Source organism: Caloenas nicobarica, chromosome 5 (genome assembly GCF_036013445.1).
Source record: "Caloenas nicobarica isolate bCalNic1 chromosome 5, bCalNic1.hap1, whole genome shotgun sequence".
Taxonomy (NCBI): domain Eukaryota; kingdom Metazoa; phylum Chordata; class Aves; order Columbiformes; family Columbidae; genus Caloenas; species Caloenas nicobarica.
The window spans coordinates 26,220,156-26,244,814 of record NC_088249.1 but is presented as its reverse complement, the minus strand read 5'-3'; the positions used below and the strand labels follow the sequence as shown (position 1 = coordinate 26,244,814).

At 46.9% G+C, this 24,659-nt stretch overlaps 1 protein-coding gene across 1 annotated transcript; it reads left to right on the top strand.

Annotated features, from left to right (window-relative positions):
* Positions 1-5,488: 5,488 nt before the first annotated feature.
* Positions 5,489-24,446, top strand: PAX9 (paired box 9). Its single transcript, XM_065636868.1, has 5 exons — positions 5,489-5,492; positions 6,390-7,016; positions 9,275-9,417; positions 14,551-14,703; positions 24,192-24,446. The coding sequence occupies exons 1-5, from the start codon at positions 5,489-5,491 to the stop codon at positions 24,444-24,446; spliced, it is 1,182 nt and encodes a 393-aa protein (XP_065492940.1).
* Positions 24,447-24,659: the final 213 nt, after the last annotated feature.

Here is a 24,659-nt window from a genome sequence, read left to right as displayed (position 1 = left end):
GCTCTTGCATTCACTGGAGAGATCGACTACGGACTTGAGACGGAGGGGTCAACCCGGACATAGCAGTCAGGTCTGTCTGTCCCCTCCTCTCTCCTAGGAAGGGGCCAAATGCCCGGAAACACTGGCCACGGGTCGCCTGAGCTATTATAGACCTTGCCAGCTATTTCTCTCACCGGACCGGGGGGCTGAGGGCCGGGGCCGGGTGGGGGGCGCCAGCCGACGCCGAGCCGCGGGGAGCGGCCGCCCGAGCACAGGCGAGATGCTTGCGCTCAAGCCAGGCCGCCGGGACAACCCTATTCTGCGTGGACATTTGCTAAGCTCTGAAACGGAGATTCCCTGCTCCCGTACGCCAGGAAGAAGGCTGGCAGGAGGTTGCCTCCTTACCCCAAAAGCATGAGACTCACAAGCTTTGTGCCTTGATTTTTTGCTATGTTCTGTTTCCCTTCATATTTTGGGGACTCTCACCACTGAAGTGACCCAAAGACCTGACTGTATTTTGCCCGTCGTTACTTCATAAGTACGCAGGAAGTTTTCAAAGATGGCTTGCTCGTATCCGATGAAACTTTGTCAAACAAAACTTCGTCCTATTACGTTTCCGTTCTCCATCTTGTTCCTGACATCAAATCAATTTCTTAAAATTGAAATCACACACTCACATGTCACTCCTCCCCACCTCCACTCCCCAGCTTGTTCGAGGACGGGACAAAATAAAATATCTTTTGTGGGAGCTTCAGAGTTGTTGTGAATATTACCGTGCACGCTTCCAAGAAAGCGTCTGTGGAAGGCTTGTTTGAAGTGCAGTTGTCCGAGGCTACACGGGAGGGTCAGCACACCTGAGACCTGGGAGTCAGGCCGGATATTTTCGAGACCGCAGGTTTGGAGAGGGACCGGGGACGGCGGGAGCAGCTCCCACTCCCCGGGGAAGCCCGGGGTCAGCCGGGACCGGCCCCGCAGCCCCTCCCGCGTCCTGCTAAGGCACGGTGCCCTCGCTAATCTGCTGGGCTCAGCTATTTTACCGCTTAGAGGAAATGCACAGGGCAGCCAGTGATACGCGAAGGCCCCTTCGTCCTGCATTAGCTTCCTTACATGTCCCGCACAAAATGGGAGCGATCCCGGGAGATCACCCGGGATTTTATACGCCCGCATGTAGGAATAGCTCCGCGCAAAACAAAGCCCCGTTTCACAGCTCCATAGGTCTCATCTCTCTTCACGTCACACAGCACCGCCGCTCCGGGATGGGCGACCTCCAGCCACAGCCCGAGGTTCTCGTTGCCCTTCAACCTGCCTCTGCCCGCTTTTTCCTGTCTTTCTTTCAGAGGTGTCCAAAGGCGTCTCCGACACCTCCATGAAGCTGACCACCCAACCTCCCTCCTCCTCCGCTCCGGCTCCAAGATGCTCTTTGCAGTCCAAACTGTGCTCCCACACGGGGGAATTTTGCGGCTCGGCGCCGCACGGCAGGGCCTGGGGGAAGGCAGGGCAGCTCTGACAGTCTGCGACAGTCCCTGTGACAGCCGCAACACTGCCACCCCAGATCCACACCTTCCCCACACCACCTCGAGAAACCCGACCACCCGACTACACGCACAGGGGGACTTCGCCGTTCGGGGAGTATTACAGGGAGGGCTTCTACTTGCAAAATATATTGCCATACTAGCTCATCAGTAGCCTCCTCCCCTTGAGCAAGGAGAGTTGTTTAGTTTCCTTCCGAAAAATGATTATTTAAAATCTGCAGCTTCAAAGACGGGCTGAGAGTGTGTGCCGGGTTTTATTTGGCTGATTTCTTCCTACAGTGGGAGAGCGGAGGAAGCGGAGAATCAGCGCGGCACTACATTCCGCCGAGCCTCTACAGAAAGGCCTCCATGGAGGACGGGCTCTCTCTGAAAGAGGCTCAAAGAGGCAGGAGCCGGGCACGCCGAGGTGAGCACGGCGACGCTGAGGGCTTCGGCCGCCGGAGGGGCGCGACGCTGCCGCGCCGGGACCCCGCTCCCAGCTACGGGAATGGATCGAGGGATCCCGGGACCTGGGCACTCGCTGGACTGCCCCCGGCCCCGGAGAAGGTACCGGCTGCGCACCGGTGCTGCTGCTGTATAGGGGATTCGGTGCAGGCAACTCACGCCAAGTCCGTTTCGTGAAGGAGAGAGGGCGAGAGAATCGAGTTTGAGGCAAGGGATGGACGATGCAGCAGCCTCTAGCTCCCCTTTGCTATGTCCCGGTGTCAGGAGGAGGCAGGCAGAGGCAGTGATTCGGGATGGACACCGGCGGCCGGGACTCCGGCAGCATCGTGCAGAACGGCACAGCTCACTCTCTCGCTTCAACACGAAGGGGAAGGAGCGAGAAGGGAAACCCGGCTCTTGCCTGGCCCTTGCCCGAGTCTCTTTCAGCCCGCCCCGCTTTGCTTTGCCCAGCCGAGGGGACCCTGCGGTGGGGCCGCGCGTGGCCTTTCCCGGCTGGAGAACCCCGACCTTGCACCCCCGCCCGCCTCTCCTTGCTGCCTTTCCCCTCCGATTCAATTATTTCCTACCTGAAAAAAAAATTAATCTCTTTGCCAGGCAGGTCAGAAGCAATCAACAGGCTGTTGTATATTATAATGTTTTCATATTCCTCTCGGCTCCCCCTGCCCTCTACCGACTCACTGTAGATGTGACCTTTGGTATTTCAGCCCACACTCAGCAGTTGAATGGAAACAAGTTGAGCACGTTCACTTCTGATAAACATTATCCTTAAACCACTGGAGACCCGAGCAGAGTAAACGAGCTTTTCCGACAGGACCACATCAGGAACACACATTGAGAAAGGGAAAGAAATCAAATATCCAGGAGATCAGAGGCGGGCTCGGGGGTGGAGGAGTGGGAGAGCGAAGGAGGGGGAGCAGACAGGTTGGAGGACACGGCGGGGGAGGAAGAAAAGGACACAATTGTGAGCACGACAGGCACAGATGGGGAGATAAACTGCGCGGGCAGCGTGGGAGAGCAGCGCAGGGTCACGCCCGAGCATCCCAGCAACCCCGGGGGGGCTTCAGGGGCGCCGAGCCGGGTCCATGAGTGGCGCGGTAGGGTTTACAATCAGCCGTGCGCCCGGGCACGGCCCCCGGACACGCGCCGCTGGACCGGGCTGGAGCAACGGGAGGGGAAGGGACGCGTGTGCGAGGCGGACGGAGAGGCAGGCAGGGACCCGCAGGCAGGGACCCGCAGGCAGGGACCCGCAGGCAGGGACCCGCAGGCAGGGCCCGGCCGGCGGGAAGTCCAGGCTCTGTCGGGTGGGCAGCCCTGTCGGGAATCCCTCTAGCGACGCTGCTTCTGGAAGAAGTACGCTGTTAATGCGGATCGGAAGTTTTATGGACGCACACCCCCTTGTTTAATTACATAATTAACCTAATTAAAGGCTGGATCCGGGTCCCATTAGTTCAATGCCTCCTGCCTTAAAAATATCCAGCGCAGGTCAGCTCACAACACCGAAAAGGAATCTGGCTTCAGCAAATGTCTTCGGGTATTGCCTGCAAGTATCGCCTGCGCAGCCTGCTATCACTTTCGGACGATGGCATTTGCGCGGGGGTGGAGTGGTGGTAGTGAGGGGGAGGAATCCCCTATACTAGCGGTAATTTTATCTAGGCTGAAGAAGTACCACAATTTACAAGTGTGATATCCTGAATTAGCAACTCACATTTCTGAAATAAGCACAAAACTGCCACAGAAAAGCTGTTGTTGGGTTGTTTTCCATTTTGTTTATTTATTTAATCCCTGTGGAGAGAACAGAAGTACTCGCCGATATTCCGATCAAGTAAAGAGGTAGCTGCGAAAGAACCACGATCACCCTCATTCCACCACACAACGTCTGCAACATGCCATTAATTTGTGGGCGATCCCCTGCAACATCGTACTTATTCCTAACTACGTCCTTTCATTGCCACATGTGCAGGCTCTGAAACCTAGCTCAATTAATTTGATCTTTTTTTCTAAAAAAAACCCCAAACAAACCAACTGAAAAACATTTCAATTAGAATAGTATTTATACTGTGTTCATAAACACCAGCGACATCATATTTTACTCGCTGATATTTCGCGCACTCCGATCACAGTATTTATTAGCACGGTTTATTTAATTTATAGAGTTTGCACCTTTGAGACTTTAATTAAAACCAAACAAACATACAAAATAAAACAAGAAAAAATAATCCGCCCCAAAGAAAAAAAAATTAAAAATTTATAAATACTTTTTTAGAGCTGGAAACCGATGATGTCTGTGTGCAATACGATGTGCGTGGGATGTATGTAAGAGACACACACATAAGCTCACAGATCAGGATCCGTACGCCTAATGCCAAACCAAACACTTCTTCCACATACACAAACACGCCGCGACCCACCACACATACTTTAATTCCTACCAGCTTTGTCTGTTTTTCTTTTAACTGTTAATATGTAGCAGTGTCTTTGATAAAGTTGAAATTAGCTGCGAGGCGTTGACATTTTACAGTTAAGCCCGGTGCGATATTTAGTGTGGGGATTAAACCACAAGCGGAGCCGATCTTTGATGCCCGGGGAACATGAGGATCCTGATGCCCGGGCGCCGCAAGCCCCGTCCCGTCTTTTCCCGCGGCAAGAGAAGCTACAGCTGATTTCCCGACCGGTTTGTGATTTCCATAAAAATTAGCTCAAATCTCATCACTCACAGCCTTCTCGTACACCACCGGTGAATATTCGTCAGTGAAAAAGTGCTTTATTACAGTAAGACGACCGTAAACGAGGAAGAACTTCTCTCCCGCATTTGCAAAGTCAACGCGGGGACACCGCACGAGTGGCAAGACATCGCTCTGCTCCTGTCAGAGAAGGGGGAACCCCTCTGCAAGCCCCGACGCCCCCTCCACGGCCCCTTCCTCTAGGAGAAGAGCCAGGAAGGGCGGTGCAGCAGCCCGGCGGGCGCTCTGCCCTGCCCGGCGCTGCCCCCGACAGTGTGTCCGTCCCCGCGGCGGCTGCCTGCTCGCCCCCCTGGACCCGGTCCGAGTGATGCCCCACCGCAGTGCCAGTCCCGCTCAGCGGCGCTCCACCACTAACTGGACTTACCGCCGGGCAGGTAGGAAACAGCCATTTCTGTCGCGGCGGGACCCAGGTGCCGAGCCCGCCTGAGAGGCAGAGCGGAAGAGCCGCCGGTACGGCGCTGTCCGTCATCTCCGCTGGCCATTAGGAGGGCGGCTGGGCGGCGGGGCCGCCCCCGGGGGGCGGGCTCGGGGCAGCCGTGGGCTGCGGCGCCCTGCCCAGCCCAGCCCTGCCCACGTTGCCCTGAGGTTGAAATGCAGAAGTCAAGGCTCTTTCGTCGGGAAGTAGATTTTCTTGTAGCCCTTTTTCTCTCAGGTCCTTGCTACCTACGCGGTGGAGACCAGAGAGTCGCGGGGGCTAGTGCAGCCGGGAGCGCAGGAGGCTGGGAGCCCGTCTCCGGGCATAGGTCCCCGTTTGGGATTTAGGGCGGCCCCAGAGGTGTCCTGCTCAGAGGAATGGGTAAGTGGCTGGGAGCTGCAGGAGGGTTCAAGTGCTGTCAAGAGAGGGGGAGCACCCGTGTGCTGTCATGTGCCGCTGCCGCAGCTCCCTTATTGACTTTGCTCGTGTTCCTACAAGTTGTAAGAACACGTTAAGGGTCAGGAGCAGGGAAGAGAGAGAAGCTAATGACTACTCGGTTTATTATTAATGTTATTAGGCTAGTGCGAGGCAGGATCCCAGCCGAGTGGATAGCTGGAGCCTATGGCACGTTGTATATTATTCCTGACACAGATCTTAGCAGTTAACATTTTAGCACGTTTGTTTTACAGCCTGGTGTAATTGTGCTGTTAAGCGAGAGGCGCTAACAGCACCAGAAACGGTCTTTAAAAAGTTAGTCGCGACTCAGAAGTACCGCGTTGCCCTTGCCTCTCCCAAGATGTAAAAGAATTTCCTCAACTACTTTTCCTTCCTCTCCCTCCCCCACGTCCCCAAAAATGTTTTTCTTTTCTTTTTCTTTTCTTCGTGTTCCTTCTTCCTGTGGCAATAAAACTGACTTGTCTGTTGGGCGATCTCGTTTTTCATTTCTGGAATGTGCTTTTTTGGAATATGCTTGATGCAAGTCTGGAGAGCTCCGGCATTTGTTGCCACGTCTGTTTTTCTTTTTAGTTTCTAAAAATTTCTTTCTTTTGTTTTCTTTATTTCTTCTTTTTCTTTCTTTTTTTTTTTAAAATATACATATTTCTATTTTTTATTGTGTTTTCAATTTCGGGGATATTCTATTACTATGAAGAAGCGTGTGTGGAGTGGCCGGAGGGTCCCCGAACTGTGACATTTGCCTTGTGATGAGGAGCAGTTCAGACGCCCCCTTCTGAGCCATTCACAGTGCCCGACGGGTGTGTTTGTGTGTTTAACTTGCAGAACCTGCCTTTGGGGAGGTGAACCAGCTCGGGGGGGTGTTTGTCAACGGGAGACCCCTGCCCAATGCCATCAGGCTGCGGATTGTGGAACTGGCGCAACTGGGTATCAGGCCGTGTGACATCAGCCGGCAGCTCCGCGTTTCCCACGGCTGTGTCAGCAAAATCCTGGCTCGCTACAACGAGACTGGCTCCATCCTACCGGGGGCTATCGGAGGTAGTAAGCCTCGGGTCACCACCCCCACGGTGGTAAAACATATCCGGACCTACAAACAAAGGGATCCGGGCATCTTCGCCTGGGAGATCCGGGATCGCCTGCTGGCCGATGGCGTGTGTGACAAGTACAACGTGCCGTCGGTCAGCTCCATCAGCCGCATCCTCCGGAACAAAATCGGGAACTTGTCCCAGCAGAGCCACTATGAGTCCTACAAGCAGCACCAGCCGCCTCCACAGCCTGCTCTGCCCTACAACCACATCTACTCCTACCCCAACCCCATCGCTGCTGCAGGAGCCAAGGTGCCAACCCCTCCCGGGGTGCCAGCGATCCCCAGCACCATGGCCATGCCTAGGACGTGGCCGTCCTCCCACTCGGTGACGGACATCCTGGGGATCCGGTCCATCACAGACCAAGGTGAGGAGGAGGGAGCCGGGGCCGCAGCGGCAGCCAGGCAGAGCCGGGGCATTTCGGTCCCTTGCTCCTGGGCTCCTTCCTCGCCGAGAGTCGGAAGGCGGTTTCATGGTTTGCCTCGGGAAACCTTTCGCGTTTCCCTAGCCCGAGCCGGGCACTGAGCTTACCGGAGGATGCCGGGACGCGGGCAGATCAGAGGTCCCGGGATGGGCTGCAGGCTAACGAACAAACCGTACAATATCGGCCGTCACGGCTGCTCTTGTGACCCGAGACGTGGCGACCTCGGCAGGAGGGAACGGCCCGGGGCGCAGTGGCCCCAGGGCGCGCTCAGCCCCGGCCCCGCGGCCGTGCCGGTCCCGGCCGGCGCTCGCTGCGGCCCTCCAGTCAAAGGCGCCACCTTGGCGTTAGCGAGAAGTCCTTTTTCTCTAGTTTTCGCAATCAGGCCAAATTTGCTCCGGCAGGAAGTTCAAATGTCACCTAATTGCTTTCATTCTGATGCTGTATTTTCCTCCGAAGCGGTGGTCCAGGAAAATCAAACCTCCAAGATTTGCTGTTTTTTCTCTCTTCCACCTTTCTTTTTCTCCTCCTGGAAACTGCGTCGCGTCTCCCAGTCACTCGCTACGCTTTGCCGCAAAGAAAGGGACATATTTTCCATTTCGGTCTCTGCCAGTGAGCTAACAGTGAATGTGGTTAAAACAACAGTCTAAAATAACCTTCGCCTACAGCGATCTCTGTGTCCCACTATCCTCTCTCAATTAGCGGAGGTGGGGGGGAAAGGCGGGCTGTGATTTCTTGTTTTCATTGGGTTTTAACAACAACAATCCGGTTCCATCAGCACTTCAAATGCAAATTGGTCTTTTAGGCAAATAGGTCTTTTAGGTCTTTTTCTTTTCTTAAAATATGATTTTTTAAAGCAATACGCAAGCACAAATAAGTATGTTTTATTTATATTAATATATACAAAAATGTCTAAGTTTTTGTCCTTCGCTCTCTACTTCAAACTATCCTCAGACCACACTGGCACGAATAAACGTGTTTCTGAATCGACTTTAACAAATACATGCCTGGCAATCTCTGCTCTGTGCTGGGGAGTGGTAGTGTTGGCAGGGAACACTCAAAAGAAGGAGAACATTACAATCACATGAGAATCTGAGTTTTTTTTTTTTTTTTTTTAAATTGAGTTATTTTGTTAACACCACATTGCCACGCAGGCCGGCCTCTGATGGTACTGCTGAGTGCCTCGGTATCTGCCTGGTCTCCCTCGGACCTCGGAACTGCACACATCTTTCGGCGATGTAAAATCTCTCCCCTCCCCTTCCCAGCAGAGAGCCAGGGCTGCTGAGCGGCCGATGCCGCAGATGGGGGCTGCTCGCCCTTGATTTATAGGATAAACTGACCTTACTGACACGGAAAGGAAGCCCCTATTCATGGGAAAGTGTGAGATCAGCAGAAAAGGGCGCTCGCCGAGAGAGCTCAATTTCTTAAGACAAGTTCGGATTTGTGCCGTTCCCCAGCCTCGGCGAGGGGCCGAGCGAAGTGGTGTCGTGGGGAACCCCGCTCTCACAGCGGCTCCGGCGGAACCCGCAGCCCCGCAGGCTCCGATGCGGTCGGGCTCCGAGGAGCCGTTCTCCCCCGGGATCCCCAGCGGGGCCCGGGGAATTCGCTCGCCTGAAAAACAAACAGCCCGGTATTCCCGTGCCGTGGATGATGCACGTGTAAAGGATAGGACTTCTTTCCTTTTCTGCTCTTTCTTCTTCCTCCTGATTTTATTTATTTTATTTTTTTTTGGTCCCAAACTCGTGTGGAGCCTGATTAATTTGCAGCCTTGTCGACGTTATTTCTAACAGAGAATATCGTTTGTCCTCAGACCCTCACACACAGGCGAGGCGATTCCTGTAAATCCCCTTTAGGAGAACCAGGGGAAAAGTGTCAAGGGGGGCAGTTCTGTCCTGCCGGGAGGGGCAACTTCGTCCTGGCAACGCAGGGACGCGGGGACCAGGGACTCAGCCAGCTCCGGCCTCGGCTGGCGATCGCTGCCATTAGCTTTACAGAGGAAGCCGATTCCCTTCTGCCCCCCCGGACCACCCTCTCCAGGGGCTCCTGGGAGTCTCAGCGAGATGTTGCGGGCGAGGGACAGGTTTCTCCTTAGCTCTGCCCCACAGTTCGCGTCCCATGGAGAGAGGCAGCCGTCTCCAGTCCCGAACAAATTGATCTGGATCTCAGTCCTTGCCTCTAACCCACTCTTCCCCCATGTTTCCCAGCAGTGAGCGAAACCTCGCCTTACCCCAACCCCAAGGTGGAGGAGTGGAGCAGCCTGGGCAGAAACAGCTTCCCCTCCCCCGCCCAGCACGCCGTGAACGGGCTGGAGAAGAGCTCCCTGGAGCAAGAGGCCAAGTACAGTCAGGTAAAGAGGGAGTGAGGGGAGGGCGGTGATGCACAGGGACCCTGAGCTCGGCCTCGGGTTTCTGGCCCTTGCCTAGTGCCGTCGCTCTTGGTTTCGAGCTGGTGCCGGCCTGCCCCCGGTTTTGGCTTACGAACGAGCCCGCCAAGAAGGGCGACATCGGGAAAGACCCTGGCTCTCTCCTCCGCTCCTCTCCTCTCTCCAATCCCTTCCTCCACACAGTCGCCGCAGCCCCCGGCAGCCCCCAGCCCGCCTTTCTCCTGGCCGAGGGGCTCCAGGCGGGTGGAGGGCCGGCGGGGTCCGTGTCCCGCCCGCCTCGGGCTCCCGGCGCTGCCCCGCCGCCGCGGCACAGCCCGCCCAGCAGACACCCGAGAATCGCCGCGCACCGGCCCCCGCCGGCTGCCCGCCCGCCCGCCCGCCGAGCCGCCCTGCGACCGGACCCCGCCGCGCCGCACACAGGGGCTCTGCCCGGCCCCGGACCGTGCGAGCGGGCACGTCCCGCTGCCGCACTTAAAGCCGCGTTTTATCCTGCCCGCAGCGTGGTCTGTAGGCAGGGGAATAATTTGAAAATGAGGTGTAATTGCTTCCTACATTAAGCATTTTTAAACGCTTAAGTAGACTGCGAATTTCCTACGTTTTAATTACAACACAATATAGCTATTACTTAATAAATCTCTGTCTAAATCTTTGTACTTGATAGTCAAATTCCATGCCAGGAGAAAAGCTTTATAAAAGGCTCAACTCTTACTAGTTGGGAAATCACAGGTTTTGAAAACTTTTTTTCTGTGCGTTGGAAACGTCTCAAAATGTATCACAAGTTTTTCAGACATATTGACTTTCCTGCCCTTCATTTGTTATATTTATAACAAAGCTGAGGAGAAAAACGTGATCTCTGTTCAGCGTGTTCCCAAAGACAGAGGTTTTGGACATAGTTTTAGAGTTCTGTGTCTAGTTTTGGATTCCATGTCGAGGAGAATTTTGTAGCTTGTGTTTGGTGCTGAGCCAGACCGTTTCAAATTCAAGATATGGGGTGCAAACTGTGGGAATGCTTGCAAAAAGGTGAATGAGGCAGAGTGGGAAATCTCATAGGCCCCAAAGGTGAACAACCACTTCATTTCATATATTGTCTTACAAAAAATATATCACCCTTAATACCGTCCTATTTGGTTTGTGTTATGTTTTTCTATTAGCCATTATTATTCTGTTCTTTTCACATTACAAATGATATGCACCATAGTATTGCCATGACTGTACTGTTAAAGATAGAAGTAGATTTAAATTTAGAGTTAATATTCATCCTTCCACAATTTTCTTTAAAAACAAACCAAATGAAGTGTTAGCAGTCTTACTAAAAATTATGGAAATAGCTTATCATTATTCTGTTAAGAGCAGCCATACCATAGCTGCATTGCCTTAGGTTCCAGGCTGGGCCTTCTGCAGACTATTCTGCTGAAATATTCACAGGACCTGGCCCATAGGCTATAAACAATTGCCTTTGATGGATTCTTATTTACCTCAAAAGATGTGTTGAGGAACAATGTTATGTAAATTGGGTTATTCTCAATGATGGTGTTGGAAACTACTTTTTATCTTTTTTCACTCTTTCAGTATTAATGCTTTCATCTTCATAAGATATCAATGTTCTAATGTCAATACCAGTCTTACTTTAAAGTTTTGTTCAACCTGAAAGATCACCTGATAAATGTAATTTAAACATATTCGCTATTTAAAAATGGAGAAAATTGCTTTTAATAAAATGGAATTCATTTATCAAACTATATTGTCCAGAGAGTTTAAAAGGGCAGAAAAGCTAAAAAGTATCTGTCCAAAAGGTAATTTTCAGAACTCTGTTCACTAAGGGAAGACACAGAGGAGATTCCCCCTCCTTCCCCATAATAATATGGGTAAATAGAATTTGGCTTTGGAAAGTTCTAACGTATAGACCAGTCTATTCATGTAGTATTCAGACTTGCTTACCAGAGTGTTCGTTCATGTGTACATTAATTTGCTTAAACTATCACAATCTTACTACCTTGCTAATATAGAATATGTTCAGAGAAAACTCGTGTCAAATAAGGATGTGAAAATGCAATTTTTTGCAGTTTTTGCAACTTTTTTTTTGCCAAAAGATTTGTTCCAACCAGGTGCAAAATGATTTTTTGAACTGAATTCTTGCTACATGTAGCACTGACTTACTAGATGTCTGTTCTCTGAAGCACAGTGAGTCTGGGATGGTGGTTTGTGACAGTAAAGTCTAACCGAAAGGCTCTGATGCTCTTAGATCGTTACATAGTGTCTTGCAACGTGTATGGCTTTGGGTGTAAATAGATGAGCAGGGGACAGGAGAGAATATTGGTTCTTTTGTAAAGGTCTAGCAAAAGAATCTGGAATGGTGGAAAATGGAGAAGCCACAGTCATAATTTATGTGCCAGAAGGAACACGGTGAAATAGGCTCTGTCTTTGGACTTCAGGGTAAATGCTGCTTTCCTCATCTCCTTTGGGCAAAGCTCATTACAAAAGCTGGGTCTTAAGAAGGTAGACAGCTGATTTCCCCCTGAGAAGTCAGTGTTCTGTAATATTCCAATTTTATGTCTGTATTAGCAAAGTCAGCGGTACCCACAAGAGTAGTAGAGCAGCAGGGAACCAAGTGTGCGTGTTTCACTTAGGATTTTCAATTACACAACACGAGCAGAAGGAATGTGCTCTGAAGCACATTAACAAAGGATTTTGTGTGAGCACTAGAGAATTCTGCTGTTTCCAACAAATGTCAGTTATGCATTTAGAGCATCGGCAACATTTAAGACATGGGTTCACCTGTCCACAGCTTGCAAATAGCTCCAGAGCCAATAGGCGAGTGAAGGACTTGTTCCCCCAGCTTTATTCATGGAAGGTAATATTTTACTTCTCAAGAAATCCCCTGGAAACTCCCTCTGTATGAAAACGACTAGAAAAATTGAGCCTGAAGAACAGAGTTCTGTACTTTCAAATTATATTTATTTGATCCCTCCATTTAAATGATATACCATTGTTTTAACGCATGGGATCCTGCAGGCTCTTTTTCAGATGAAACTCTTATTGGCCTTCCAGCCTAGTCAGCCGGCAGCCAAGGCTGATCTCTTCAGTGGCTTTGAATGGCTTCATTTCACCCCTGGTCCCACAAATCAGTGGGAATTTGGACTGGGAAAGGACTTCATAAAAGAGGCAGGAAGACTGCAGATTTTTGCCTCAGCAATACATAGTCACGTTAATTTAACGTGAAACTGAACCTTTGCACGCAGAACATTTTTTATTTTAACTATTATGAATTTCTTAGTGTCTCTGGGGCCTTTATTTGCAATGCTGTTCGGTATTTGGATTTGAGGAGTTGAAAGCTCTGCCTGGCAGACTGTGATTCTGTACCGAATGTTCCCCGGGAAATCACAGAGATGCCTTGTCAAGTTTCTATTCATTTTTAATTACCTGATGTCTCAAGTTGTTGTTTATACACAAAGGCATTCCATTTTCCCAGTACATCATACTCACACATATGTCATACAGCTTTGCAAACAGAGCAACTGTGAATCAGAGAAACTGAAAAGGAAAATAGATTTTTCTGAGAGCTTGACAGTTTTGTGTCATACAAATTTCACACAGAGTTCAGCTGCATGTCAGTATTTATACCAAAAGGCACATTTAATGTGGTGTTGGGGGCATGGCTTCTACAGATAATTATGTTATTAATACAAAGGATGAATATTCTGAGTATTTTATCCATTATGCAGTTTATACTGACAGCTGCATTAGAAAAAAAAATAGCTGAAATCACTGAAATACAAACCCATTTGTACCCCCCATTTGAAATGAAAACATTTAATAAATTTGTATTGTATTTAAAATGCAGTTTTCAGACATGTTATGCTTGTGACTTTCTGGACTAACACCATGGATGTGCAAACTGAAAAAAATTGTGCTCTGTGTTTACACATGTATGAGAATGCAGAAGATCTGACATATGTCTGCACTATTTGTTGGGAGGCAAACAGTCTTGTAAATAGTTTTTTTTTCTTTCAGAATTATTTGCTGCATGCATTGCAGGAAGCAGATGTACACATTGCCAAAGGGAGCCGATACTCATTAACGGGAAAAAGCTTGTAACTGGGGGGGGTCTAAGAGCAAGCAGTTACTGCAAGCTCGCTCCTGGAAAGGGTACGGTATTCAGAGGCCTGATCCCAAATCTACCAGAGCTGCTGGGAACACTCCTCCTGATTCAGAGGGGCTTGCAAACGTGGTTTGAGTGTAATCTTGCTCTGATGTATTAGGCAGACCCCAAAGTGTCAAGTGCTTCACCTGTATCTCAGCAGAACTTCATCAGCTCTTAGTGGCTTGACTTTTTGGCTTTGCTGTGATAGCACTCCCTGTCCTTCGGTTGATTCTGATTAGGGGTCATGAGCTCCATGTGCTTACAACACATAAAGGGAAGGCTCTATTTTAGGGCAAGTGATTACAAGTAATTGTGGGTGCAATTCTGGACAATTATTTGCACAGAGAATATAGGCAATGTAAACATTTAGTTCCTGATCTTTGATTGTAGATGAACAATGAACTGTATATGTGCTGGCTAAAGCATCTGTAATTGTTTTTGTCTGCAGTCCTTAGAACCCACAACATACAGTAACTTGTTTGAGAATAAGATGAAAATGTAACCTTAAATGTTACGGCCAATTACATCACCCTCTTACACAGGTTCTTTATTGAAAAAATTAATTAGCATATTACTTGTTTGTCACTTTATATTCCAAATCAGGATTCAGGCAGTTGGATTCATGCTATGGGCCTGTGCAAAATTAATCAATGATTAAGGTCCAAACTTCCTGCTCCTCACTCACACCTGGGGAGGGGGTTCAGGGATTGAGGAGAGGTGCTTGCCATAGTACCCAGCAGAATTGTTAGCAGAGTTCCTGTCTGGTGCAGAGATTCGGACCTTGACTTGGAGACTGTCTGGTTCTGTGTCACTCTCATTAGGATCTCCAGATCAGTGCCTGTTATTAAAATACTATCACTAAGATGGCTTGCTTGAGGTCTAGGCATCCATGTCATTGCATGTTGTGGGTGAGGGGCATGAGCTGATCCCACTACATGCACCCGATTCCTTCCCAGGTGATCTGGATGGCACCCCATTCGAACCCCATTTGTGAGACCTGCCTCTTACTGGCCACCTGCTTCCACGGCCAAAACACAGTGCCCTGCCCACCAACCCACATGGCTTCAGGGCATTCCACCCGGATGAAACTAATAAAGAAAGTCAGAGAGGTGAGTGAATGGTCTAATGACACTCAAACTGCACTTAGAGCACCCTCTGCTCAAAGGGTCCCAACCCACCAGGAGCTCTGCTGTGACCAACAGGACCATGGACTGGAAAGCAAGAGTGGTGGGAGATACCATTCACAGCCAAGGAGCAGAGTGCCAGGGGCAGGGGGATTAGATAGGACTTGATCTGTTCAGTGTTCTGCTGCTTGAAGTAGAACGGGAAGCAGATAAAGATTGTGTGGTGTGTTCGAATTTGTCTGTTGTGGCAATTTATCAGCTCTTAGGAATTGCCTACATACCTAGTCATAATGATGGTCATTCAATAATCGAGAGGCTGCGATTTCATCCTCATTAACTTACCAGCTTCCTAGTAATTGCCTCTGCATCGTCAGAGGTTTGTTAGACAAAGGGCACCAGTGTTTAGGCTCTCCCTGAAGAGGACAAAGTGGGGACTCTACCAGTTTGACCCCACCTTTGTCCAGCTTCTAGCCATCAGAATCCCTTTCATGTTGCTGTGTCCTTAACGTCTACTTCTTCTAACCTCAGTTTCATTTAAATAACACCATATTGAAATTACAATCTATTGTTAAATATATTATATACAGAAGGCATTTTTCTTAGAACTTTTTGCCAATACATTATAGTTTTAACCATCAGCATAGAAAGAACAAATGTTTATTCCTTTCGGTGTATTTGCTTGTTTAATGTCCATGGGTGCCCTGCCTGACTTCAGATTTTGCCAAAATACCAAGATGGAATTGTTGTGCAAATCTGTTCTAAAATTGTGGGAATCTGTTGTTAGCTCCTACTCAAGGGAGTTTGCTTATATGGCATGGGTTTTTTTCTGAACTTTCGTTTTCTTCTTGTAAGCACGGTATATCTAAGGGCGGGTCAAACTGTGTCTTTGTCATCAAAATTAAGCTTTGTGCTCAAAGCAAACGGAATTTGTTTTCACTCCACTTTGAGATAGTTCAGCTATGAGGCTTGTTAAATAATAGAATATAACCCAAGGTCCAGCACCTCCACTGGAAAGGCAGTGACTCCCATTTATATCATCCTTCCTAAACTGGAGTATGAATGGAAAGCAACCATTCAGTGAATGTACAGACCATGCACAATAATCTATGTTTGGGAGACATCTTAGGTGGACATATTAGTGTGTACCGTATGCGGTAGATCTCACGTCACTGTGAAAACCATCTAAACCCATCCCTCTTCTGAAGCAGCATTAGAAACCCTTGCTCTCTCCTTTTCCCTTGGAGTGCACTTAGGTTTTACAACTACCTCTGTTCGCCTTGACTCCATCATGTTTTTTTCTCCTACCTCTTTTCCTCTGTTGTTTTTGTAGTGGATTCCTCAGTCTCTGGGAAAGAGGTTTTTTTTTTACTTTTGTTTCTGCTACAGTTTGTTTTGGAAAATATATAAAATGCCCCCGGTCCCCTTAGGAAAGCATCGGTGATGGTGTTTAAATTCAAACTACTACTACTATTTCCAAGACTGGGTTTTTATTTCCCTGAAGAGGCCGAGATTTAAAATTTGATAAGAAAATATAATTAAGAGTGATCTTGATGCATGTCGCAACTGTAGTTAAAACACTCAATTGATATTATCTGAATTCTGTGTTATTCAGTGCAGCTGGGGATGCCTGTAAGTAAAGGAAACAACTCTAAGTTAATAAAAAAGCACATTAAATGCAGGGAATGAGATCTGCTCATTATTAAGGGAATGAACATTATTTTAGAAGGAAGTGGTGTGATTTTCTCATGCATTACGTTGTAATGCATTGAATTTAGTAACAGGAGGAATAGCTGTAAAGAAAATGTCATCTTTGTAAGAGACACCGTATAGAATTGGGTAACTAATTACATTTGGAATCTTGAAGCACTGAAGCATGCAAATAATTCTGTTTTAATTGTGACTTCGACTAAAACACCAGCATTGTTTTGTACAGCTTACAGTGAAAGAGACATACTGTGATTCCCCATTCTTGAAAGGTCTCTCTCCATTTTTCAAAGCTCAGTCTTCTGGGAATCTACCCAGCTCAGCTGTGCAACAGACAGACTGTAAAGCCCTTGCCCATGTGTTACTTTAAAAGTGCCTCAATTCCAATGTATTACTGCTCTCCAGTCTTTCTTGAAAATAAAGGCATATGTTTCAAAGTAATATCCTACCTAGAAAATGTTGCCCCTTCTGTTCATGTTTTTTGGACGTCAAATTTATTTAATGACCGTGTCCTCACTTTTCAAAATCTGCCCAGTTCTCTTCTACTTGCAGTGAAATAAATAGAAAATGTAAGTGGGACTATGTTCAGCAAGATAAGTTTATTCAACTAAGAATATGGATATATGGTCTAACATGAGCTGTGAAAAGATTTTTACAATACATTTTTCCAACATTATAAAAAGACAGCAAACACTGGTTTGCAGGGTTATCTCTGACTAGCTTATTCACATTTGCCTTGCCGTCTTAGAAATTTTATTACATTTTTCTTAAAAAGATTTTTTAAAAGTGTTATCATAAACTGGAGAAATTGTAATACTTAAATGTAGGTAACCCTGACTTACCTATGTAGGCACGTTAATTTTAGTGAGACGCTGATCTGAAAGAGAGTTTGTAGGATCATGTAATTTTTCCCATTGATGCTGTAGCACTGAAAAGCAGCTTCAGAATTTAGCTCTAATTTAGTTAACTACAATTTCTACCAAAATATTATTTAAGGTTATACATTTTAAAACCTTAAAAGAAACATAGGTGTATTACTTACAACTTTAGGTAATACCATTTTCCTAAATGAGATTTCCATTACAGGCCTGCTGCTGCTGTTTTACTTGGAAAATTTGTTTACTCTTCCCTTGGGATCCCATATGTTGGTTTGATTCATAAATCTTATTTAACCTCCAATTAAAATGGGAGATTTAGCATGTTTGCTTCCTTTATGTTTGGAGTTTGTGTTTGATTGCTCCTAGTCTTGTTGCCATAACCTTTTTGACTCATTATGTGCATGTCACTAAGAACGTGAGATATCCTCTGGGTTTTTAAGGTAATTTGTTCTTCTGATTGAAGGACTAGATATTCAGCTCTGCTTCCTGCTGTGGTTTTCCCTTTCTATGGAAAAAATGACTTCTCCAGTAGCTACTTTGTGACTATGTTTTCAGGACATTCAGAAAAGATTCAGTGCTTCTAGAAATTGTTTAATTTTTTCATTTTGAAAAATGAGCAGTGAGAGAGTGTCTGTCTGCAGAGCTACAGTAGCGTCCCTGCAGCTAAAGCTACTGCCAGCACCCCACTTGGCTGGGGAGCTGCTGCTCTCCATCAGATGGTTGTGACGCCTCTGCGGATTTGTTTTGTTTGCTCTCAGGGGAAGGCTCCATGCTGGAGGATCAAGGCAATGTGCTGAGCTTGCTCATCCAAGGACAGGAAGGCTTCATTCCATCCAAGTCAGTATTAGAATTGAGAAATACAAACGAAAGAGCAACCTTATTCAGCAGAGGTGTGTTCCCTGAGTCTTGACACAGGCTGAATTGCTGAATCCAGCAGGGGAGTTTGGGCTGAGTCAGTGTTCAGGCTCATTAGGGCTGCTGAATTAGGTAACTTGAGCTTGAAGCCCATGTTGTTTCTCCAGAAACACTTTATTTTTTTTTCATAGATATCTAGAATACTTCTGCAAAGTATACACTCTTAGTCTATGCAATAAATTATCTATGTATAAAACATTGTAACAATTACATTACAATGGGCAAGTGATTCAAATAATTGGAAATAATAGCTTTAAAACAAGAAGAATCATTTACATTCTTTTGGAAACTTACTTTAGAGTTAGACTGTAAAACTGAGGTGACATCCACCTGTGGCATCAAATCTGTCTTGTTTGTATTCATGTAAATCTGAAATGAGATAATTTACACTCTTGCTATTAGTGATAACTAACATAAACACAGGTCTGTGATTTTGAATGCTATGACTCTGCGTCATTTTCTAAAACATTAAGAAGGCCCATGGTAATGGATCACAGGAGGTGGATACTGAGAGAACACATGTCAAGCAAGCAAAAAACAGAGAAGAAAAAGTAGAGAAGGTGATGAAATAAAACAAAATAAATCAATTAATTACAATATAGAATTTGGATTTATACCATGATGTCTGAAAGTGGAATGTATCTTGTGTGCTTCTCTGGTATTAACATGACCAAGGCAGAAAAAAAAATGCAGGTAGTTCATCTGATGTGGATTGATTGGAAAACTTGTCCAGAAAGCTTGTGTCCTGTCCCTCCTTACAATGCAGGAGAAAGGAGGCTGAATCTGTATGACGCATTATACCAGTATAATCTTCATCACAGAAATCAAGGGGTGTGTGTGTTATCTCTGGTTTGGAGAGGAGCTGTTCTGACTTTTAGGAGCTCAAACAGCTAATGGAAATTACTTGTTTCAAAGACGATCCCACTTAAGCTTGGTTCTAGGGTTGTTTCTCATCAGCCCATGCCCTGTGTGTCACAAATCCCAAGCAATCTGAAAACAATGGCAACAAAAGTCATCTCTAGTTAGTATTGTACCTAAAATGTCTAAAACTGAAAATTCCCTCAGTTAAAACTACTGAACCCCTGTCCTTCGGTAGTGAAAATACATGCAGTTCATTTGTTTCAGCAGCATCATTTATTGCGACCTCAAGCAAGATTTTATGCCAACTTTGGCTTTGAATTCTGTCCTGGATATTCCTTTCACTGGCACTGATGCCTATCAGCAGTAACTCAGCAGAGAGGCACCAGACCCAACTTGGGATCCTGACCCAGCGACTGTTGTTTTGCAGGTATCTTTGCAAGAAAATGTTTGGCTGAATTTGCAAATCGGTGGGAGGTTGTGTTCTAGGTTTAGAACAAAGCTTTAAAATTTGGAAATACTTTTCCATCAGTTGTCTCAAAGCATTGATAAAAGCAGTAATTCAGAGTAAATATTTCTCTTTTTGCAGAAGTTGTACAGTAGGCATTTTCAAACAGGAACCCTTATAATTTGCAGACCAGAGGTTCTTGTTCAGTTAGAACTACATGTTTGTTTGTTTGTTTTAAAAAATTAGATTTCCCTTGAAAAGCAATGGTTTAAATTAAGAAAAAAAATATTTACAAAACTTAAAAACCAGGTTCAAGAAGATCTGCACTTAAAACAAGTTCTAAGGGTTTTAAAAATCCATAAACACCATGGGGTTCTTGCTCTTCTAATTATGAATGTTTAGATTTTGGTGTTCATTTCCTCTGATTGAAATATTGCAGGATGAATTATTCATCCAGTATATACAGGGTCATGGAACTTAATCTCCTTCATTTATTTTAAGTGAATGTCATGTTTGTAAAAGTGCCAGATTGACAGACAAGATTCAACCCTTCTGATAACCTACATATTGTACCTAAAGCTGTTTAGAAGTAGGAACTCTTGTGGTTAAAATTATTGGTCAAGTCCATCACTGATGAAAGTCACAGATGAAAAGAAGTGGGTTTTTTTGTTTGTTTGTTTAGTAGCATAGTTTTAAATCACATAAGGTGAGGTTTTCTCTACAGCCTCAGCTTTAAAATCAGGCCAGATTAGACCTCCGGCTGCTTTGTGAGTATGGCTCAAACCTTCCCTGAAGCAGAGTCATGCGCTGTGCTGGGACAGTCCTTACCCATCCCAGTGCTGCCTTCTTGGCTGAAGGCATCTACTGGCATCCACATCGTCATGGTTTTGAGCAGTAAAGCTTTGTAGCACTGGAACTAAAATAGGGATGATTCATTTATTCAGTGACAATAGCTTTCTAGCATTGCTGGCCTCTGACAGGTCCAAACTGGTGGTCCCTACACAACTGTCTCCACATCCTGCCCTCAGTAGTTAGGGTAAGGTCTTACTCACATTAAAACCAGTAGACACTATAAAAACATCAGTTATTTCAGTTGCAATTTACCTGAAGCTTGGGGACGGGGGGATGAAAGGGTTGTTCTGTCTGTTACAAATCAGGATAGGCATTCTTTCAAATTCAGCTTTCACAAAAACTGTCAAAATTTTAGTTAAGTCCCATCTGTTTTATGAATAACAACCCAAGTAGCAACTTCATTGTAATTCAGTAACAAACTAGGGCTTCTCCAATAATTATAGTTCAGAGACTTGCATTTTACTTTGTGCCATAAGACCATACCAAGGAAGGCCACACAATGATAAATAGAAGTAGGGGAACATATATGTGATTGGATTAAATATTCATCAATAACGTCTGAGTTAATGTGAGCTGCTCAGGAGCTCAGGTTTGCCCTGAATCATGCAAAGTGATCAGTCTCTGGTCCCTGAGAAATCCTTGGCAGCTTTGTCTGTAGGAGCTGCAGGAGGTCAAGACATGGGTTCAAGAATTAGTGGACCAACAAAGAGGTGGCTTGTTGGCACTTTGCCTGGCACAGATCTAGCCTGTGCCCACTAGCACAGTGCCAGCCACTGCCCCAGGGTGCGGTCAGGCAGGGCACAGCCCAGGCACCCTGCCCAAAAGGCTGTGTGGATGAGGCCACCCTGTTTCTTGCAGAAGAGAGGTGAGCCATAGGGCTGAGTATCGCATGACACTGCTCATCCTTAGGGCCAAAGAACTGGCTGTGGTCTATTTTATTTACATGTACAGACACAGTCATCAGCTCCAGGGACTTTGTTTGCTTGGACACAGCATTGGACATACATAGCAGTAAGACATTTCTTGAGGACTGAATTTGCCTTTCTCTATTCATATACTCTTCACCTGTGATGGTGGGGTGGAGAGAGTTGCTTGGCAAAGTGATTGCCTCAAGCAGTATTTTGCCTTGGCACAATGCAGCACTATGCACAGCTTTGAAAGATGCATTTACAGTTTTATTCTTCCTCAGCTGAGATGTTGTTATAGCATCTGCCTTTTCAAAAAGAGCTTTAAAAGGAAGTGCCAGTGGCTGGAGAGCATCCTACAGCATGGCAGTCTGTACAGCATATGGGAAGCATTTTCTCTTCTTCTTTGTGGTGAACGAGGACTCTCTTTTCCCAGAGCCACACATGGTAGAGAGGAGCAAGTGACAACACAGGAGGCTGGAGGGACATATGCCTCCTCTGCAGCCTAGGAGGAATCCTTTCAAAACCACAGTCAAGGCTTCACGGGACATGAGGAAACCTACTTAAAATGGGTCTTCAAGGCACATCCTTGATTCTGCTTGGAACCAGCCTGCTTGGGAGTGAGCCAGCCTGGAGGACCAGGGTGGCCTCACAGAGCCCAAAACCCCTCTTCTGAGCCTCAGAGGCTGGAGGTTTGGCTGCGCTGTGCTGCCACAACAGCTATGAGACTCTTCAGGGACTTGCTCCACATCTTTTCCCCTCCCAGCACCCTTTCAGGTTTTCTGCAATTCTCTGTGCAGGATCCCTTTGGGTTGTGGCTCTTGACGTCTCAGTGTTACAACCTGGCTCTAATGGATCTACTGCCTCTGTGAAAAGTTTTTTGCTGTTGTTAGGAAAAAAAAAAGAGGTGCTCTTTTCTTGTTTCACATTCTTCTGAAAAGCATTTTGCGCACTGGAAGAGGCTGGGAGCTTAGAGAACAGCAGCTTCTTAGGACCTCTCACTCTTTTTACTTTCCATTAAATTCAGTGAAATAATTTTCCATGTGATTCAAGAAGTGTACTAATTTACAGTGCATTATTGGAAGGTTTGTATTAATCAGTATTGTTGCAAACACTGATCTTTAGCTGAGGCTAAAGTGTAATTCCGTGACACAGTAGGGGACATGTAATTGGAGTTGAAGGTTAGGTCATATATTTGGATTTTCAAAAGAATAAGGCAAATTCAGCTTCAACAAAGTGTTTATGGATTTGGAATGACAATTAGGTTGCTGCTGCAGCCGTATGTTTTGTACTAATTAATATACCTATCGGAGGTTTGTGGCTAGGATTCTGTCACTGCCTCCTGCTGTTTTAGATTGCTGTACATGTTTATATTGACTCCAGCAGGATTACTACTTGGTTTCTCTAGTGGCAATGAGAGGATGGCCCGGCCAGCAGAACTGTGAGTTACACTCATGAGTCTGAGACCAGACCAGTGCTGATTATTGAGGTAGATACTGGAAAGTTAGGCAGTTGCAGGAACTGAACAAGTGAAATGTTAACATCATGTGAAGTTTTAGGAGAAATGAAAGTCTGTTTCGTTTCTTAACTCCGCACTATCCAGGTTATGTCCAGTTCTACCAGCTGATTAAAAATGCCAGATTCTACTTGATTTGCTGAACTGATACCTGTTCTTTCATATTCAGATAAGAAATATTTCTGTGAAAAAATACCATCCCATATTCTAAAACATAAACACTACACACATCAAAACTTAAGCAAGACAAATGATCTTGGTTTGTACCTGTTCTACTGAAGAAGCATTTACAGGGTGTGAAATAAACTACCAAACACTTTTTATTTAAATAAGGAGTCATTCATTGTGAAATCCTACCCTGGCAGACTGAAGGACTCTCCCTTCTCTATTTAAATAGAAACGCTTCTCCCTAGCCTACGGAAGGACCTAAGAAAATAGCTCGCAGGAAAGGACCCAGCCCTGCAATTGTTTTGTGCACAGAAGCTCTATTGAAACCAGGAGAAGCTGTGAGCAAAGAACATTTGCAAGTTTATATCCCAAGTACCTAGAAAACAGATTTTTAAAAGACATCGTCAGTAATTATAATACTATAGTTCTGACTCATGCTCTGAGCAAACAGTTACCAAAGAGTTTAAGAGGTTCCCACCTCCCAGCTGCTTGTTACCTCTCTGCTCCAGGGAGCATTTCTTTGTGATCCATGCCCATGCCTGCCCAGAGCATCTCAGGGCTGAGCCCACCCTCTTTCGAGGCTGGGATAGGTGAGGTGCTGGGATGGGTCCATCTGTCCTGCCACTGGTATGGTGGCGGTCACTACACATCCAGCTTAAACTGCCACAGCACTACCTGGCAGGGCCCAGCCACAATGGCCAACATCCTATGCAAAATTTGGGAAAGATGGGTAAATATTGCAGCCCACCTGCTCCAGCCCATAGGACTTATTGCCAAGAGGATGAAGGTTCTCACTGAGAAAGAGATGGGACAAACTCATCACAGACACCTCCAGCAGTAGCTCTCAAGTGTAATGATTAGATGCAACCAAGTGCTTAATGAGTCCCTGAAAAACAGCTTGCTGGAAGGAGGGCAGTCATACGGAGGGGGCTTGGTGATTCCTGCTCTGCTCTCAGTGTGTGTTCTGTAAACATCTGCTGCTGGTCCCTGTCTGGGACAGGCTTCTGGGTGAGATGTGTGGGGCTGTCGTGGGGTAGCTGGTCTTAAAAGCAAAGCACAAGGGGCCACTGCACCCCTGAAATCCAAGGGAATGGTTATGGGTGGCTTTCTGCGTGTCCCCACTGGCCCCGGTTCTTGTACAAAGCCCCAGCAGCATCTGAGGGCAGCTTCTTTTATGGCAGATCTGCTGTGTCTTACCTTCTTAGAAACCTTTTTCCCTTTCCTTTCAGGCACCCAATGGCCTCCCTGCTGTCGGCAGTTTTGTGTCAGCACCAGCCATGCCTCCCTATGCCACACCAGCCCAAGTGTCACCTTACATGACGTACAGCGCTGCACCATCTGGCTACATGGCCAGCCATGGCTGGCAACACGCTGGAGGCACCCCGCTGTCCCCTCACAGCTGCGACATCCCCGCCTCGCTGGCGTTCAAGGGCATGCAGACGGCCAGGGAGGGCAGCCACTCAGTCACAGCCTCCACTCTCTGATGCAGGAGCCGGTCCAGGACCAACACGAGCAAGCTGGCTGGTCATCCCCTGAGCCTGGCTCATGGACCTCTTTGTGCCAGTGACACCTGGCATTTCTCCTCGTGACTTCTCTCCTGTAAGGCTTTTGGGATTGAAAGAGCTGAAGACAACATCAGAAACTGAGAAGTGTGGTGTTGCACTCTTTAAGTAAAGACCTCGCATCCCTCAAAGGGC

Excerpts from the sequence above, each read along its gene's own strand:
- PAX9 (XM_065636868.1), top strand. Across the intron at positions 7,017-9,274 it reads CCGGTCCATCACAGACCAAG|CAGTGAGCGAAACCTCGCCT; the intron begins GTGAGGAGGAGG and ends CATGTTTCCCAG. Across the intron at positions 9,418-14,550 it reads AAGAGGCCAAGTACAGTCAG|GTGATCTGGATGGCACCCCA; the intron begins GTAAAGAGGGAG and ends ATTCCTTCCCAG.